This window comes from Oncorhynchus kisutch, linkage group LG1 (genome assembly GCF_002021735.2).
Source record: "Oncorhynchus kisutch isolate 150728-3 linkage group LG1, Okis_V2, whole genome shotgun sequence".
Lineage (NCBI taxonomy): Eukaryota > Metazoa > Chordata > Actinopteri > Salmoniformes > Salmonidae > Oncorhynchus > Oncorhynchus kisutch.
This window is the reverse complement of record NC_034174.2, coordinates 65,701,968-65,720,739: the sequence shown is the minus strand read 5'-3', so window position 1 is coordinate 65,720,739 and position 18,772 is coordinate 65,701,968. Positions and strand designations below refer to the sequence as shown.

Here is an 18,772-nt window from a genome sequence, read left to right as displayed (position 1 = left end):
CAGTAATTTCTCCAAATGTCCCTTTCACCAATACTCATACAGTATACGTTTGTCATTGTGTTTACCACCACAACACTTTTGTTTAGGCAGTGGTGGCAGTTCCACTGCTGTCTTGGTTTATCTTGGTCAGTAAAGGGCACGTTCAGTCTTATTCTCCCCTACTTTCCATCAACTCTGCACAAGCTGCACACCTGTCTGCCTGTGCGGTTGCGGCTTTGAGTTTTCAAGGCGCTCAGGAAAAGAACCCAGCAAAGAAACACTAACCACAATTCTGTGCAACAGGTGACTGCTGCAGAGGGACGACTGCATCTCTGCACCTAAGGTAAAGCTGTGACAAATCTCATCACTATTGCAAAAGGCTGATCATAGAAATATAATTATTATAACGGACAATTATGAGCTGCAACAATTTGACTGGAACACTCATGGGTAAACTCAATAGGTCACCGGCCCATCCATCATGGATGTTGATTTGAATGAGAATGTCTTTTCTACTAATTAAAATGATATGGGGCTGCTGGTATGGTTCCTGCACATGGTATCTAGCTGCAAAAGTGACAGACGTTTTTTAAAGGGGGCTAGCAGGAAGACGACTGTAGCTGTACCTTTATCAGTTTATATTCTACCGGTCTCTCTTATCTGTTTATCTTCTACCTGTCTCTTTTGCTCACATCATGTCAATACAATATAAATACTGTTGGTTAAAATGTTAACTACAAATGATAACACTACTAAGACAGCTGGAAAGAGTGGTGCAATATTGAAAACAGGAAACCCACTTCCTTGTACCTTGCAGATCAGAGGACACAGACCAGTGGACCACATCTTTAACAAATAGTATCAAATCTGTGATCAGTATTGGGTGCCGTAGATTGTGTATGATAAGCTGTTGGATAACACAGTGCCACCGACTCGGCCCGCTACCAAGGACTGTGGGTTCCCTTCCGTGGACCTACGTAAGTGACATTTAAGCTGCCGACCCAGACGGCATCCCTAGCCGAGTCCTCAGAGCATTTGTAGACCAGCTGGCTGGAGTATTTACGGACATATTCAATCTCTCCCTATTCCAGTCTACATGTCCACATGCTTTAAGATGTCCACCATTTTACCTGTACCCAAGAAAGCAAAGGTAACTGAACTAAATGACTATTGCCCTGTAGCACTCACTTCTGTCATCATTAAGTGTATTGAGAGACCAGTCAAGGATCACCTCTACCTTGCCTGACACCCTAGACCCACTTCAATTTTTTTACCAATAATTTTTTTACAGAGAAAATGCAATCGCCATCAAACTGCACACTGCCCTATCCCATCTGGACAAGAGGAATACCTATGTACCCTCCAAGCTCATCATTAAGCTTGAGGCCTTGGGTCTGAACCCCGCCCTGTGCAACTGGGTCCTGGACTTCCTGACAGGCCGCTCCCAGGTGGTGAAGGTAGGAAAAAAACACCTCCACCTTGCTGATACTCAACACTGGGGCCCCACAAGGATGCCTGCTCAGCCCCCTCCTGTACACCCTGTGCAACCATGACTTCATGGCCATGCACACCTCCAACTCAATCATCAAGTTTTTTGTTTACCCCCTTCTTCTCCCCAATTTCGTGGTATCCAATTGGTAGTTACAGTCTTGTCTCATCGCTGCAACTTCCATACAGACTCAGGAGTGGGGAGGGTCAAGAGCCGTACATCCCCCGAAACGCAACCCAACCGCACTCCTTTTTAACACAATGCCCACTTAACCTGGAAGCCAGCCACACCAATGTGTTGGAGGAAACACCATACACCTGGTGACCATGTCAAAATGCACTGCACCCTGCCCGCCACAGGAGTCACTAGTGCACGATGGGACAAGGACATCCCTGCCAGCCAAACCCTCCCCTAACGACGCTGGGCCAATTGTGCGACGCCCCATGGGTCTCCTGGTCGCGGCCGGCTGCAACAGAGCCTGGACTCGAACCCAGAATCTCTAGTGACACAGATTGTAGCTGTACCTTTATCAGTTTATATTCTACCGGTCTCTCTGTTTATCTTCTACCTGCCTTAGACCACTACGCCACTCAGGAGGCCACAATCATCACGTTTGCAGACGACACAACAGTAGTAGACGTAATTATCAACAATGACAACACAGCCTATAGGGAGGAGGTCAGGGCCCTGGGAATGTGGTGCCAGCAAAATAACCTCTCACCCAACGTCAACAAAACAAAGGAGCTGATTGTGGTCTTCAGGAAACAGCAGAGGGAGCACCCCCCTATCCACATCGACAGCACCGCAGTGGAGAAGGTGGATAGCTTTAAATTCCTCTGCGTACACATCACTGACAAACTGAAATGGTGCACCCACACACACAGTGTGGTGAAGAAGGCGCAACAGCACCTCTTCAACCTCAGGTTGAGAAGGCTGAAGAAACAGGAGGCTGAAGAAATTTGGCTTGGCACCTAAAACCCTCACAAACTTTTAAAGATGCACAATTGAGAACATCCTGTTGGGCTGTATCACCGCCAGGTACGGCAACTGCACAGCCCACAACCGCAGGGCTCTCCAGAGGGTGGTGCAGTCTGCCCAAAGCATCAACGGGGGAAAACTACCTGCCCTCCAGGACACCTACAGCACCCGATGTCACAGGAAGGCCAAAAAAATAATCAAGGACAACAACCACCCGAGCCACTGCCTGTTCACCCCGCTATCATCTAGAAGGTGAGGTCAGTACAGGTGAATCAACGCTGGGACCGAGAGACTGACAAACAATTTCTTTCTCAAGGCCATCAGACGGTTAAATACTGTTAAATAAGCGTCACTAGCCCATTAGAGGCTGCTTCCCTATATAAATAGACATGGAATCACTGGCCACTTTAATAATGTAACACTTGTCACTTTAATAATGTTTACATATTTTGCATTACTCATCTCATATGTACAGTTGAAGTCGGAAGTTTACATACACTTAGGTTGGAGTCATTAAAACTCGTTTTTCAAGCACTCCACAAATTTCTTGTTAACAAACTATAGTTTTGGCAAGTCGGTTAGGACATCTACATTGTGCATGACACAAATAATTTTTCCAACAATTCTTTACAGACAGATTATTTCACTTATAATTCACTGTATCACAATTCCAGTGGGTCAGAAGTTTACATACACTAAGTTGACTGCGCCTTTAAACAGCTTGGAAAATTCCAGAAAAGGATGTCATGGTTTTAGAAGCTTCTGATAGGCTAATTGATATAATTTGAGTCAATCAGAGGTGTTCCTGTGGATGTATTTCAAGGCCTACCTTCAAACTCAGTGCCTCTTTGCTTGACATCATGGGAAAATCAAAAGAAATCAGCCAAGACCTCAGAAAAAAAATCTGCTTCATCCTTGGGAGCAATTTCCATACGCCTGAAAGTACCATATTCATCTATTACAAACAATAGTATGCAAGTATAAACACCATGGGACCACGCAGCCGTTATACCACTCAGGAAGGAGACGCGTTCTGTCTCCTAGAGATGAATGTACTTTGTAGCGAAAAGTACAAATCAATCCCAGAACAACACAAGGACCTTGTGAAGATGCTGGAGGAAACATGTACAAAGGTATCTATATCCACAGTAAAAACGAGTCCTATATCAACATATCCTGAAAGGTCGCTCAACAAGGAAGAAGTCACTGCTCCAAAACCGCCATAAAAAAGCCAGACTAGGGTTTGCAACCGAACATGGGGACAAAGATCGTACTTTTTGGAGAAATGTCCTCTGGTCTGATTAAACAAAAATAGAACTCTTTGGCCATAATGACCATCGTTATGATTGGTGGAAAAGGGGGAGGCTTGCAAGCCGAAGAACACCATCCCAAACGTGAAGCACAGGGGGTGGCAGCATCATGTTGTGGGGGTGCTTTGCTGCAGGAGGGACTGGTGCACTTCACAAAATAGATGGCATCATGAGGTAGGAAAATTATGTGGATATATTGATTCAACATCTCAAGACATCAGTCAGGAAGTTAAAGCTTGGTCGCAGATGGGTCTTCCAGATGGACAATGACCCCAAGCATATTTCCAAAGTTGTGGCAAAATGGCTTAAGGACAACAAAGTCAAGGTATTGGAGTGGCCATCACAACGATCTGGCCTCAATCCCATAGAAACAATTTGGGCAGAACTGAAAAAGTGTGTGCGAGCAAGGAGGCCTACAAACCTGACTCAGTTACACCAGCTCTGTCAGGGGGAATGGGCCAAAATTCACCCAACTTATTGTGGGAAGCTTGTGGAAGGCGACCCAAAACGTTTGACCCAAGCTAAACCATTTAAAGGCAATGCTACCAAATACTAATTGAGTGTATGTAAACTTATGACCCACTGGGAATGTGATGAAAGAAATAAAGGCTGAAATAAATAATTATATCTACTATTATTCTGACATTTTACATCCTTAAAATAAAGTGGTGATCCTAACTGACCTAAGACAGGGAATTTTTTGTAGGATTAAATGTCAGTAATTGTGAAAAACGGAGTTTAAATGTACTTGGCTAATGTGTATGTAAACTTCCCACTTCCAACTGTATATAATGAACCGCTCTGACATTGCTCGTCCAAATATTTATATATTCTTAATTCCATCCCTTTAGATGTGTGTGTATTGTTGTGAAATGGCTAGATCTTACCATTAGATATTACTGCACTGTTGGAGCTGTAAACACAAGCATTTCACTACACCCGCAATAACATCTGATAAACACGTGTATGTGACAAATACGTTTGATTTGATTTTAATTCCAACATAGAATTATCCTCTGTCACCTCAGCCTGAGTGTGGGAATAATTGTTAATATGAACAAACACGCCACCTTAAATGATTACCATTCTATACACAATGCGTGAGACATTGAAAACAAACCTATCGTCAACAACTCCATGTCAGGGTAGAAAAGTTTATTGGTATAAATATGTCCAACAAAATCGATTTTTAAGACAGTATGTTGATGACTCACTCTGCTCTTCAAGTTGCTTTAGGATGAGATGGAAAACCACTCACGTTCACGCAAACCTTGCAACACTGCTTATTACATTGCATATTAACATTTCAGAGTTTGTTCTGGGTTGAACATTGTACTACTGGTCATAATAACATAACACTGAAAGGTTGTTCTAAGCATACCGCTTTTGATTTGATTGAGAGCTAGCAGACTTTGGAACACTGACTGGTAAAACTGTACAGAATGGATGAACTCGTGGCATTACAACAGGTTGGTGGACGGATGGACTGGGCCCAGGACTCGCAATACACAAGAATAATAATAAATAATGAAAACAACTACTTATTTCTATTAACTCCTGAGACAATACTGTCACTTAATACTGATACTTAGAGTAAACATTAAAGAATATTGGGCAGAGGAGTCGCCCCACTCCCTCCGCTACTAAAGCAAACTCTCCCATTAGAGGAGTTGCGACACCATGCAAAAATAACATTGAAAGCAACATTACACTCCAAAGAACAAGTAATTAAACATTGAACAACTCATTTTTTGTGACAGTTTTTACAACCAGCCTCAATTGGTAAGATCTGGTGTCTGCCAGATATAGTACCATAGAATAAGACAGGAGATATGTTTTGATATAGTGACAGGTGATGGATGGTTGCTTTTGACTGGCACTGCGGTCTGTGATGGAATTACGGTGAATTCACGTGGGCTTTATTGTGACTCAATTTAGTGACTCAATTCACTTTAGTTGGGATAATTGCTTTGCTTTGAGGACTTGAAGCGCTTTGCAAATTGACAGCAGGTCTATTTTGACCCTGCCAACAGAGCTCTGAAGATTCAACCAATTGCATAAAACTTCCTAGCAGAAATAAAAACCCATCTAAACACAGCTTTTGTTCACATAGATACTAATGTGCAATGTGTTTATCATCAGAGTGTGACTGTAGAGATGGAGTGATGCATCATGGACATTTCTCGGCCCAAAGGTCATAGGTCGAAACCTCAGTGGGCGGTAGGGCGTGCCCTGCTCGGCCCCTCTGAGGCTGCTGGCTCGCTGGGCGGGGCGTCCTCCGTCACGGCAGAGGTGGTTTCCGACCCTGTGTTACTGTCACTGGTGCCCTCCTCCATCACCCCTTCTGGAACACTCTCCTTGTCCTCTGACGGCGCCCCCTCCTCAACCTCACTGGCAGGACGAGCCGTCGACTCCTCCGAGGCCTTTGACTTCTCTATAACCAAGAAAGCAGGAAATATTAGGAGACAGCAAACACGTTTGGACCAATGTAGTTTAAAATGTGAAATTAACATTGTAACATGCGCTCAGCAGACAATCTTCCAAAATAAGCATCTACCGAAGAGAGAATACCTAACTCAGGGGACCTGACCAGAACCTGACCAGAACCATACATTAAAAGACCATACGGTTTAGTGATTAATACTGTTGGGCCTCACCACCAGTATCCATGGGGCTGGGTTCAGTCTCCTCTCTCTCCTTGTTGCTGCTGTCACTGAAAGACTCCTGCTGGCTCTTGCTGCCATTTGACGGGCCAACTGGTTTCCCCTCCTCCTCCAGGCAAGAGGACGTGGACGCCTCCTTCTCCCGCTCCGACATACGCCTGCGGGATGCATCCTCTGCCGCAGCGACCTCTGCAGATATCTTCTCCATGTCTACCTCCACTTTCATACAACACAGCTGGGCACAGAGTGGCAATATGTTGAGTCTCCCCACCGGGGGATTCATTCTGGGGATTAATGCTCTTAATCTCACAATCAATCTCACACCTGTGCAACTGTGATTAGTAACATGGACTGTGATTAGTGAGTACACCGTGATTAATGTTGCCACCTTGATCAGATTTGACACAGTTCCTATTTCCTCTACAATGATACTACATTGCAAGGCAGTTAACCCACTGTTCCCTGGGCGCCATGGATGTCAATGAAGGCAGCCCTCCACACCTCTCTAATTCAGAGGGGTTGGGTTAAATGCGGAAGACACATTTCAGTTGAACGCATTCAGTTGTACAACTTACAAAATATTCCCCTTTCAATCATTTTATTTAATTGAATTGCCCATTGTGAAGCATAGAGGAAGTAGTTGGACTCTAAGTAAATGGCGCCACCTGGGGTATGGACTACACAGTGCATTCACTATCCAGTGCAGTATCTGGATTCAGAACTGCAACGAATCAGTCTACAAATTCTAAGTGATGACGCCGCATGTTAGCCAGGACACATGGATAAAGTTAGCAGCTGGGGATCTCTACAATGCAGAACTGGTCTGAGGACAACACTGTAATATTTACTATGTGCAACATAATGGATTGCGTACATGTTCCTGGATGATGATTCCATACCCTTTTCAGCTCGCTGGTGAAAGACTCTGTGGCATCAATGAATTTCCTTTTCTTGTCCTGGTGGCGGTCTTCAATCTGAAGTAGCTCCGCCTCCAGCTTCCTCTGTGGACCAGACACACAGAGAGAGACCTGCCAATTTACCGGACTGATTACCTGTTTTTAATGATTCCTCAATTATCAAATAAGAAGAAAGGATTTGATATCCAGGTTACCATGACAATAACACCATGACTGGGAACATCCAACTTAATAGTGCTAAGTAGAGTAACATCTGTATTTCTGTAGGAAGACTGATAGAAGACTGACTGAAGACTGACAGACCCAGCGTAGCGTACCTGGTGCACCATAAGAGACTGGACCTGCCGTTTTAAGACCTGCATGCGGGCGGTAGTGACGACGGAGCGCACGTCGGGGACCACGCTCTCGCTCAGGATCTCGCTGATCAGGCGGTGGTTGCGCTGGAAACGGGCGGCAGCCGAGTGCTTCATGGAGAATCCATCGTCGTAATCTGGGAAGGGGAATGGGAAAAGGCATGTGGCGGGTGCTATGTGTCTATTGGAGCTCAATGAACACAACTGTCAATGGGGAAAGAGCGGAGAGATCCCACCCAATAAGTATAGATGTGGTCGGCCTCAGGAAAGAAATCTGATCTGGCATATCTTAATCGGACATAGCTTAACATTGACATACCTACGTTTGGTTAAATCATTTATAGCAGTAGGAAATGTCTGCATATTTGGCTGTTTGCATGTTTGTTGTATGAATATACTTGAATATACACATTTGCAAAGGAGGTTTCAACATTGTTGTGGTGAATGGTATTGATATTCATGTGTGGGTGGGTAGTTAAAGATACATCTTTCTCTCTCTCTCTCTAACTCTGAAAAACCTTCCTCATTTACTCCATAAACGTCTTAGTGGTTTTTACTGGCGCTCATGCTCTTATTATTTCCCAGAAAAAGTAGAGGATATTGCGAAAACTAAGGGAACATCCAAGCTCTAAGTGCATGACACTATTCTTTTAAATCCAGTCAAATGAAGCTGTCCTCTATAACACTAACATCAAAGTAAGTCATAAATGTAGGAGAAGAAATTGTCTCTTTAATAAGGTCAACTTCTTATTGAACACATGGAGAATTCATTCATTCCACGTTGGGCCAAAAGTCATTCAACTGACAAACAAAATCCCAAACTGCAGTGAGTAAATAAATAAAGTGATTTATTGTAGTAGTCAAACACCTCTTTCATTTGAAGTCTGTGAAGGATGCTACCCTTTGAAAATCGCAGTGGGGGTAAGATGGTGCATTTGATTGTCTGTGCATTTGGGAGCAAGAAATACAATTTTGGCTTCATAATAACATCGTACATTTTATGGTGGAGAAAGACGTCATTCGAAAAATGATCATCTTCATCCAACGCCCTGTTCCATCGGTTGATCCTCACTTATGATTTTTTTTTTGTGCTTTTTCTCCAACGGAACAATTTGTTCAGACTCTCCCCATTCTCTGCATCTATGAAGCAACTGATGTGGCAAATCTATGTACAGCTTGTTGAGAAATGAATCCATAGGGATACTAACTATCACATTTTTATATCTTGGGTGTTTCCAATTACCACAAGATTTTTTATCCATTTTCTGTATACCATTATCCAGCTCGATACGAGACAAGCATCATTTCCTATAGGGTGTAATTCGGAAGTCCAGTTTTGATGTATGTTTCTATGTGATGTGCGTTGACTTGCATCTTACTGGAACTCAGTGAAGCCATTGATCTCAAATACAGGGCCCAGACATACTACAGAACTGAAATGGAGTGTGGCCTATAAGGTGAAGTAGCAAGTGTGACAAACACGAAGAGGTAGTGTAGGGATAGAAATTGACACCAAGGTGATGTCACATGTTGCTGAACCATGGTGTGGGAACCAGAGTGTGACTGACATGGTAATACTAGTAGTGCTGAGAGCGTCTTACCATCTGGGTCATCTGCTGGCTGGATACTCATGTACGGTTCACCCTTGTCGAGACGAGACTGGCGCTGTCGGCTTTCCTCCTCCAGAGCGGCTTCGGCGCGGCTCTTAGCGTTGACGTAAGCCAGGTAGGCTGGAGAGTTGTGGTAGGCCTTCATGCTCTCATTGTACTCAATCTGTAGAGGAGAGACAAAGATGTGACATGTGCCCCTTCAATGCAAAACAAACTATTCAACATTGAAGAAAAGTTACTCAGTATTTATTTTTTTACAAAGGAAGGAATGATGACTGGAGGGACCCTTCTGACAACTGCTGGAGACACTCGTTACTGGTCACCCGTAACAACCCCGTAAATAAACACCCCGGTAAAACAAACCAACCTTCTCTGCTTCGTAATCATTCAAGTAATCCTGTTTCTCCTCATCAGTGAGGTCCCTCCACATGCCACCGATTATCTTCCCAATTTCCCATAGCTTCAGATCAGGATTGGAGGCTTTTACTTGATCCCAAACCTGGTGATGAGAACCAGACAGGGGCTCATTATCTCTAAGCAGATAGGTCATAAACCTATGGAGGCCGTGTTTAAACTCCATCTCCAGGGAGATATCCCATAGTCTGTCTGTAGTGCTCTTAATGGCTAGGCTGCTGTATGTCTAGTTTCACAGTTCACACCTACCTCCATGGACAGGCAGATGATGTGCAGTGTACATTAAGAGTGCTCGTCCCTAACCCTGGCTAAAGTGTTGCATGTTGTAAGGGTATAGTACAGTATTTTAATATGTCTTGCAATGGTGTGCACGATGGAGCAGTTTGGGTTTAGGTAATGTTACGTGGAGACAACTTACCTTGCGACTATATCGCATGTATGGCATCAACGGCTTGTCTGGTGGCTTGGGTGGCTTTGGAATGTTTATTCCTGAAGAATTCTGGGAAATAAAAAGGCACTTATTAGATTCAAAGTCAAAGTTAGGACACCAACAGGTGCTAAAAATGTCTAGTCATACAATTTGAAACTATGCAAAGTCTCGACTGAGAACCACCCTGCAGGAAAATATGCATCCGCATAGTTAATCATCCAACCTTAAACAAAGTATATGTAAAAATCAAACTACAACACCCTCAGTCCAATCACCTTCATTTAATTAAAGCCTGTTTGAGCCCAGCCAGTGCACAAAAGTCACACGGAGACTATGATTGAGTAACACTGATTGAAGAAAATACAAAATCTCCCTAAAGCTGAGATTTGCACACTGCGTGACATGATGCCATTATTAGAATCCGAGTGCCAACCACAGCTTACATGCAGCGACTGTATTATTCCCATAGCAGCCCGAAACCCATGCCAAGCATTGGGTCTATAATGCCATGGCAACACTGATGGCATGGGTTACTTAGCATGGCTGTCAGCAATGCAGACTTTGAAGGGCAGGATCGAGCAATTTTGAATACACACAGATGGACACTTGGCCAGTCTGCACTAGTATGATGAAGGCAGCAAGAGGAGCGTTGGGATGGCATACATCTCAGAAAGCCTTGGTAATGGAATGGGTTAGACGAATCATCGTGTCTGTCTGTTCAAGAATGTCTGCCCTTATAAGCCCTGGAAAAAGTACTATTTCTAAACAAAGCCAAAGAGCAAAGTTGTCAAGAGCTGTTATAGCTTATATCTGCATATACGTTATTACTGAGTTTCACTAAGCAAGCTAGATTAGGCTGTTTCAATCCAACTAGATGGTTATTTTAAATATTGATGTTAGTTTCCTTCTGTGTCTGGCGTTTTCATCCCGATGTTTTCTCTACGTCGTTATTCCTACCGTTGCCCGACTGTTGTTGCTTGTTGTCCCTCCCAGCCTGTAGTTGTTGTAAGCCAGATGGCTGTAGGGGTTGTACCCCACAAACCCAGGGGTGTTGGGCAATTGCTGATGGAAACAAATGAGACGGAAACACAGATGAGAAATGACATAAAATAATGGGGTAAAGCATGACAAAATCAATGAAAAAACTGGCGAAAACATGAATGTTGAAAAGCTGTAACAAAAATCTACTGAAAAAGACTTGCACTCATTCTAAACCAACAAGAAGGATAAATCAAGACAGCAATGCTATCTTTACATTAGTGTTGTTTGTAAGGAAAAGAATGTGTAGTCTACAGTATGTTGTATATGGTACCTCACATCTTAGGGAGTGGAGCTTATTATCTGAGACTGCAAAGCTTATTGCATTGACCAATTCTACTGCGGTAACAGGGACTATCTGCAGGGTATACCGTATTAATTGGCCAAATGGATTCCACTTTTAAAAACAAGTTAGCCCCCAAAAATGTGTGCCTCTCAAAATGGACAGTAGCAAGTTAACATTGAAAGATAATAGATGGCATGAATGTTATTACTGGACATCCCTTTCCAAAAGGCTTCCCATGTGCCATCAGAAATACTTACTGTTGTAGGGGCTGGGGGAGGGGGAGGGGCATATGGCCTTTCTCTTTCTCTTTCTGTTATGAAAGAAAAAGTCAGATGTTAAAATCAAGGCAAAGGGACCCTTTTACATCTCTCAATGTTGATTAAATCAATCCTTTCAAGGTAGATCTGAATTGTGTGATTTTTCTATTTCCCTCTCAGCAAATACATGACGGATAATTATTAACCTATCAATTATAATACATGGAAATCATATATCCTACCAGAAACTAATATTTCATGCAGAAACTACATTTATTTTATTGTGATAACTTTTGTAGCCATAGTTGCCCAGCTTTGTCAGAGACCTAACAGAAGTACTCATATTTTAATTATCTGATGGCTAAACTTGTATAATTGCAAACAATTTCTTACTTGACATCTTGGCAGAGAGGAAGAATTGTATCAGTTTATTCCAGTCATTTGGGTCTGTAATAAACACATTATAATGGGGGAAAGCATTTAGGTGTTTCATTAACTTCATTTGTTATTACAGTACTTCTACAATTGAATAGAAAATAAAGTTAATAGCTTGAGAGGGAGAACAAAAGAGATGTTGGTGCCAAAATGATGTCAGGCGACGTATGTGCAACATCACAACAGTGTCAGTGGACAGGCATGAACATGACAGAGGTTTGATGTGACTACTAGCAAGCTGTTCGCGTCCAAAAACATCGCTTACACTATTTGGAATGGCATTTGCTTATAATTGCACATACGCAAATAAATCAGATAAATGTAAATGCATTTGCATTTGCTGAAAAATAAGGCGCTGTCATCTTGCGTAGTTGGCTGACACCCAGCTGTGCTAGCTAGCGAGGCTAGTAACGTTGAGCTAACTACTTCATTAGTAGTATGCAGCTACTAGCTATAGCTAGCCAGCTGGCTAACTTGGACCATCTGATCAATAGATGATGAGTATGTAAACGTAGATAACACAATCAGTTAGTTTGCTAACTTGTGGAGAAGGCGAATAATCTGCAGTTTAAATTATTTAACCATAGCTAAAATACAGAATATTGTATTTGATACTCCGCATACGTTGTCAGGTAGCTCGCATTAGCTAGCCACTAAGCATTCAGATTAAAGCAATCTAACGTTAGCTATCTAGCTGTCACTGAAACCATTTGATTTTGATTTGAGGCGGTAAAACAGCAGATTAACAGTGACTATACCCGAACCGTTTTGGATGTGGATTTAGCAGTGGAAAACCTTGGATCAGAGAATTTAGCAAGCACCATGCTAGCTTGATAGCCACTACCTCATACGCTATATATGAATAAGCGCTATTTTCTAGCTAGAGCTGTCACAATATAGTCACATCATCACCTTGCATGCATCTGTAAATCTGTTATTCAAACAAAAGTGGCATTTTACATAAATTCTTGACATACAATTGAAAGACGATTCAACATAAATCAATTCATGAATATTATTGCTTTTCATATTTTGGTTTGTTCACATAGCAAGCAAGTGAAAGTAATGGCCAGCAAACTCACCCCAAAATCCTTTGTCCCCCACCAGTGTGTGTGTGTGGCTAGATTCAGGTTTAGTTAGCTAGCTAGCAGAAACAGTTCTCAAAATGAAATAAATAAATGATATGGGGTTCACACAGATTTCAGTCGAATTTTCCAGAACTATTCCTTTCGCCTCTGTTAAGGGCATCATGTTTGCATTACACCCCAAGGCTAGCCTACTCTAAATTGAATCATCTAATTTAATTGCTAACATTTTTCAATCAATCTATTACTAAAATAATTGCCACGTAATGAATACACATTTGTGATGATTTTGCATTATAATACTGAATTTGAGACTATCAAATTCATAATTAACCAATTACTGATGTGGGATTGGAATAACATTTTCTGAATACACACGGGTCCAACATAGTGAACTATGAATGAATCAGTGATGAACATGAACATACAATAAGGAGGACATTGCAAGAATTCATTGACAATTTATAATTTATACATAACCCATATAAACTGCACTAATTGAACTATGCTGCTGCAGTTACATGATGACAGGTCTTGTCATCGGTGCACTGATCCAAGGTTGAGCTGCTGCTGCTTATGGCAGAAGAATGCATCTTGCTAATTCATTCTGACCATACATTTTCATATTCCATTGCTTGCAAAGAGCTATTATCCTTAGCTTCAAATTCCATGTGATAAAAATGCACCATTTTTTTTTATTATCTCACCCAAGCATGAAATTTAGCTGCATTCATTCTGCATCACTGACAAAAAAAAGGGTTTTGAGAAAAGCCAAGGCTGGTCCATTTGTATCTTCTTTATTGTTAGCAGTGGTGACCTGTCATTCAGGGCAGGTGGGGCTTACCTTTTTTGCATGTTATTTTGGCATTAATACGTGTGACATATCAGTTTGCAGACAATGTAAGACATAAAAATAATAATTATTGAGTCAATAAAGTCGCATACAAACACGGTCCCTTTTTTGCTTTCTTGAGTAAGGCAGCTCCAAAATACAGGTGTTTCAGCCTAGCTAAATGCTTTCTGTGGTGGGAGTGCTAGCAGAAAATACAGAGCGTAGGTGTTGGTAATGTTCTCTAGTTGCACCATGATTAGTTCAGTGTTCTGTCACTCGTGAGGACAGTACGTCACCACCAAGTCTAAGGGTAGACCTCTAAAATTCAAGATCCTTGGGTGCTGCCATAGAGTTACATTAGAAGTGTCGATCCAAGAAGGCTCAAGGTCAACGGCCATTGGACATAAACATTACACAAGTTGGAAATCGCAAATTCAACAATGAGTGGTTGGGAAGGAATCAGTGACAGTGGCTAACTGAAAGCATTGCAAAGCAATCACTAGCTTGCTATTCAGCGAAGTGGCTGTGTGGTCCCAAATCTGGGATTAAGTGTCTCTTTTCCAAGTTTAAAATGGTAAACATTCAACATTGGCCATGCTGTCAATGAAGCATGATTGGTGCTGCGCTCAAAACAACTATTAACTCAGAACAGCGAAAACTTGACTTCAGTGAGTTCAAGACAACTGGGAATTTGGGAAAAAAACGAATGAGAAGTATGTTGTGTGTTGAACGGTTATCCAACTCGGAATTGTAAGTCGGGAACTCTGGCATTTTTCTAGAGCTATGACCGGAGATCAATGATGTCATCATGATTCAACCTTGTTTTTTTTCCCAAGTTCCCAGTTGTCTTGAAAGCACCATAAATCCAAAGAATGCCAGACTTTGAAGACAACATTTTCCTACGAAGGACAGCTGTACTACCTTCGTGTCCAAAAATGTTTTGTATGCTGTTGCATAAATTATGTAATATTCCAGGGAGATACAGTTGAAGTCGGAAGTTTACCTACACTTATGTTGGAGTCATTAAAACTTGTTTTTCAACCACTCCACAAATTTCATGTTAACAAACTATAGTTTTGGCAAGTCAGTTGGGACATCTACTTTGTGCATGACACAAGTAATTTTTCCAACAATTGTTTTCCCGACAGATTATTTCACGTATAATTCACTGTATCACAATTCCAGTGGGTCAGAAGTTTACATACACTAAGTTGACTGTGCCTTTAAACAGCTTGGAAAATTCCAGAAAATTATGTCATGGCTTTAGAAGCTTCTGATGGGCTAATTGACATAATTTGAGTCAATTGGAGGTGTCCCTGTGGATGTATTTCAAGGCCTACCTTCAAACTCAGTGCCTCTTTGCTTGACATCATGGGCAAATCAAAAGAAATCAGCCAAGATTGTAGAATTCCACAAGTCTGGTTCATCCTTGGGAGCAATTTACATACACCTGAAGGTACCATGGTTCATCTGTACAAACAATAGTACGCAAGTATAAACACCATGGGACCACGCAGCCGTCACACTGAAGGAGAAGCGTTCTGTCTTCTAGAGATGAACGTACTTTGGTGCGAGAAGTGCAAATCAATACCAGAACAACAGCAAAGCTTTGTGAAGATGCTGGAGGAAACAGGTACAAAAGTATCTATATCTACAGTAAAACGAGTCCTATAACGACATAATCTGAAAGGCCACTCAGCAAGGAAGAAACCACTGCTCCAAAACCGCCATAAAAAAGGCAGACTACAGTTTGCAACTGCACATGGGGACAAAGATCGTACGTTTTTGGAGAAATGTCCTCTGGTCTGATGAAACAAAAATAGTTTGGCCATAATGACCATCGTTATGTTTGGTGGATAAAGGGGGATGCTTGCAAGCCGAAGAACACCATCCCAAACGTGAAGCACAGGGGGTGGCAGCATCATGTTGTGGGAGTGCTTTGCTGCAGGAGGGACTGGTGCACTTCACAAAATAGATGACATCATGAGGTAGGAAAATTATGTGGATATATTGAAGCAACATCTCAAGACATCAGTCAGGAAGTTAAAGCTTGGTCGCAGATGGGTCTTTCAAATGGACAATGACCCCAAGCATACTTCCAAAGTTGTGGCAAAATGGCTTAAGGATAACAAAGTCAAGGTATTGGAGTGGCCATCACAAAGCCCTGACCTCAATCCTATAGAACATTTGTAGGCAGAACTGAAAAAGCGTGTGCAAGCAAGGAGGCCTACAAACCTGACTCAGTTACATCAGCTCTGTCAGGAGGAATGGGCCAAAATACACCCAAATTATTGAGGAAAGCTTGTGGGAGGCTACCCAAAATGTTTAACCCAAGTTAAACAATTTAAAGGCAATGCTACCAAATGCTAATTGAGTGTATGTAAACTTATGACCCACTGGGAATGTGATGAAAGAAATAAAAGCTGAAATAAATTATTCTCTCTAGTATTATTCTGACATTTCACTTTCTTAAAATAAAGTGGTGATCCTAACTGACCTAAGACAGGGAATTTTTAGTAGGATTAAATGTCAGGTATTGTGAAAAACTGAGTTTAAATGTATTTGGCTAAGGTGTCTGAAAACTTCTGACTTCAACTGTATATATACTGTAGCTAAGAAAGTAATACTAAGTGTATGTTGTGTAGTAAGCTGTTAGTAGCCCATGTGCCTCAGCCTATAATTTTGTCTATTTACCCCTCTTCATTTTGCCTACTGTTCTGACTTGGTGGTGCACATGTAGTCCATAACCTGTTTTAGAGAAATGTAATCATCAAATTTTGTAAGAGCTTCCATTGTCTGCTCATATGCTCCCTTTATTTATCCTACGGTTCTGACTTGGTGTACAGGGAGAACACTGTAAGAATGGCCCATGTTCTGAATTCGGTCGCTGTACATTTCAAAAGTGCTAAACAAATAGTTATATTGATTACGTCCATCCTAGCTCGCTCATTAATGTCATTATCGAAATTACAGATTGCCTCTTATCTGCTTGTCGTCACCTTATTCCATAGTTTGTACATATCAATTGTCATTAGGAAACACATTTGTTTTTAGCAGGTCAGCCATATCAGTTATGTTTTTTTAAAGGCAGTAAATGAGGCTGAATTAACTGTTTCTCTGCCAGCAAAGCCTCCGCTGATAGCCAGGTGGAGCAGTGGTAAAATGTTGGGACTGCTGTTGGGACAGCTTTATGTAGGCCTTAACAGTTTGTGGGCACCGTTTGTCACCGTTATAGTGCAATTCATGTATTGTTTACTGTTGTGTTGTGTAGTGGCTTTCATGGTATGCATCCCACTGTTTCATTTTGTTTTTTGCCCCACCAAGATTTACATGCTAAAATCGTCACTGATTGTTAGAACTCAAATACTTTGCATTCTTGCTCACATTCTTTGCAATCTGTACAATGTCAACAGTAATGCTTTATTTGCTTGTTGCCATCTTTATAATAACACATTAAGCCTCTTCTGACCTGGATTGAAATTTGTCATTTTTTCTTCATGGCTCCGCCATAATCCACTTGTTGTTTGATTTGTCAGGCAATTGATCATGGTGTGACCCTCTATTTGTATTGTCTTCCAACACGACCTTGAATACAGTTCAAATACCTTGAATACAGAAAAAAACGTCATTTTCTCTGCGACAGTTATTTAGATAGTACTGTTCGATATCTATGGATAGGCCAGGTTGCGTACGTTGACCTCCATCACTGCATCACTTACTTGATGTGTGGCACCTGTTATGCAGTACTCCATTATATTTCGTAAGTATTTCATATAGCCTATTGTTCATGTACTGGGGAGAAGTGTGCAGAGATGGATGACCCCTAGATTAAATGCCAGATGTAAGGGCTTAACTGACACACCCCCAGGCCTCCTTGGCACAGTCCTGGGATTCTGGATGCCTGCAAGCTGGGAAAGTCCAATCCCATTTTAAATCAAGCAGAGGATTCCACATAAATCCCTATTGACTTCCCATTTTTGGATTAGGCACATGATTTTTTTCTGAAAGTTCTGGGGTATTCTGATTCAGGCTCAGTTCTTCTTACGCCTGTAGGGCTCACCAATAGTCTCAGGCAGTGGAACTAAGCAGCCTTGAAAGTTGACTCTGGTGGTGGACCATGCAGGTATTTTTAGAAGCGGTGGCAGTCACACTATTATGCTGTACCATTCCTAAGGTATTCGTTGGACATGCCTTGAGTGTTACTGTTAACGACGTGTATATTTAAGTGGAGTTAGAAAATATATTTCTGTTAACAAGTCTTCAAAAGTTACATCCGGCAAAATACATTCTTGGGATTTTCAGTTGACAGAAACTTCAGCCTTTCTGACTCGGTTGGTTGACCTGGAGCTATGATTGTGTGGTGGACCTGGAAAACAGTAATGAGATTATGTTTTTCTTAGCCTTTGATGGTCCAGACATAATGATAGAAACAACCCGTTTAGAAGTACACCCTCAGTTCTTGTGCAATGTATGGCCTACACTTAACACAGTATGCACTTTCCCTGAACTCAGTATTTTATTTAACTAGGCAAGTCAGTTAAGAACAAATTCTTATTTTCAATGATGGCCTAGGAACAGTGGGTTAACTGCCTTGTTCAGGTTTAGAACAACAGATTTTTACCTTGTCAGCTTGGGGATTTGAGCTTCCAACCTTTCAGTTACTAGTCCAACGCTCTAACCACTAGGCTACCTGCCA

At 41.8% G+C, this 18,772-nt stretch overlaps 1 protein-coding gene across 5 annotated transcripts; it reads right to left on the bottom strand.

Moving 5' to 3' along the window:
- Positions 1-4,896: 4,896 nt before the first annotated feature.
- Positions 4,897-13,442, bottom strand: LOC109889190 (SWI/SNF-related matrix-associated actin-dependent regulator of chromatin subfamily E member 1). Of its 5 annotated transcripts, none has more exons than XR_004210794.1 (11): positions 13,242-13,409; positions 12,118-12,171; positions 11,725-11,777; positions 11,101-11,205; positions 10,132-10,212; positions 9,667-9,798; positions 9,291-9,462; positions 7,654-7,826; positions 7,294-7,420; positions 6,414-6,654; positions 4,897-6,190 (listed from the first exon to the last, which is right to left on the bottom strand). XR_004210794.1 is itself a non-coding variant. In XM_020480451.2 (11 exons), exons 2-11 carry the CDS (start codon positions 12,122-12,124, stop codon positions 5,967-5,969), a joined length of 1,290 nt encoding a protein of 429 aa, XP_020336040.1. In that variant the 5' UTR covers positions 12,125-12,171; positions 13,242-13,442; the 3' UTR covers positions 4,897-5,966. The 5 variants fall into 5 exon arrangements, 3 of the variants coding, with proteins under 3 accessions (XP_020336040.1, XP_020336023.1, XP_031686063.1); XM_020480451.2 differs by having other exon boundaries at positions 7,319-7,420; positions 13,242-13,442; XM_020480434.2 differs by lacking the exon at positions 13,242-13,409 and adding an exon at positions 12,924-13,027 and having other exon boundaries at positions 7,319-7,420.
- Between the last annotated feature and the right edge of the window lie 5,330 nt (positions 13,443-18,772).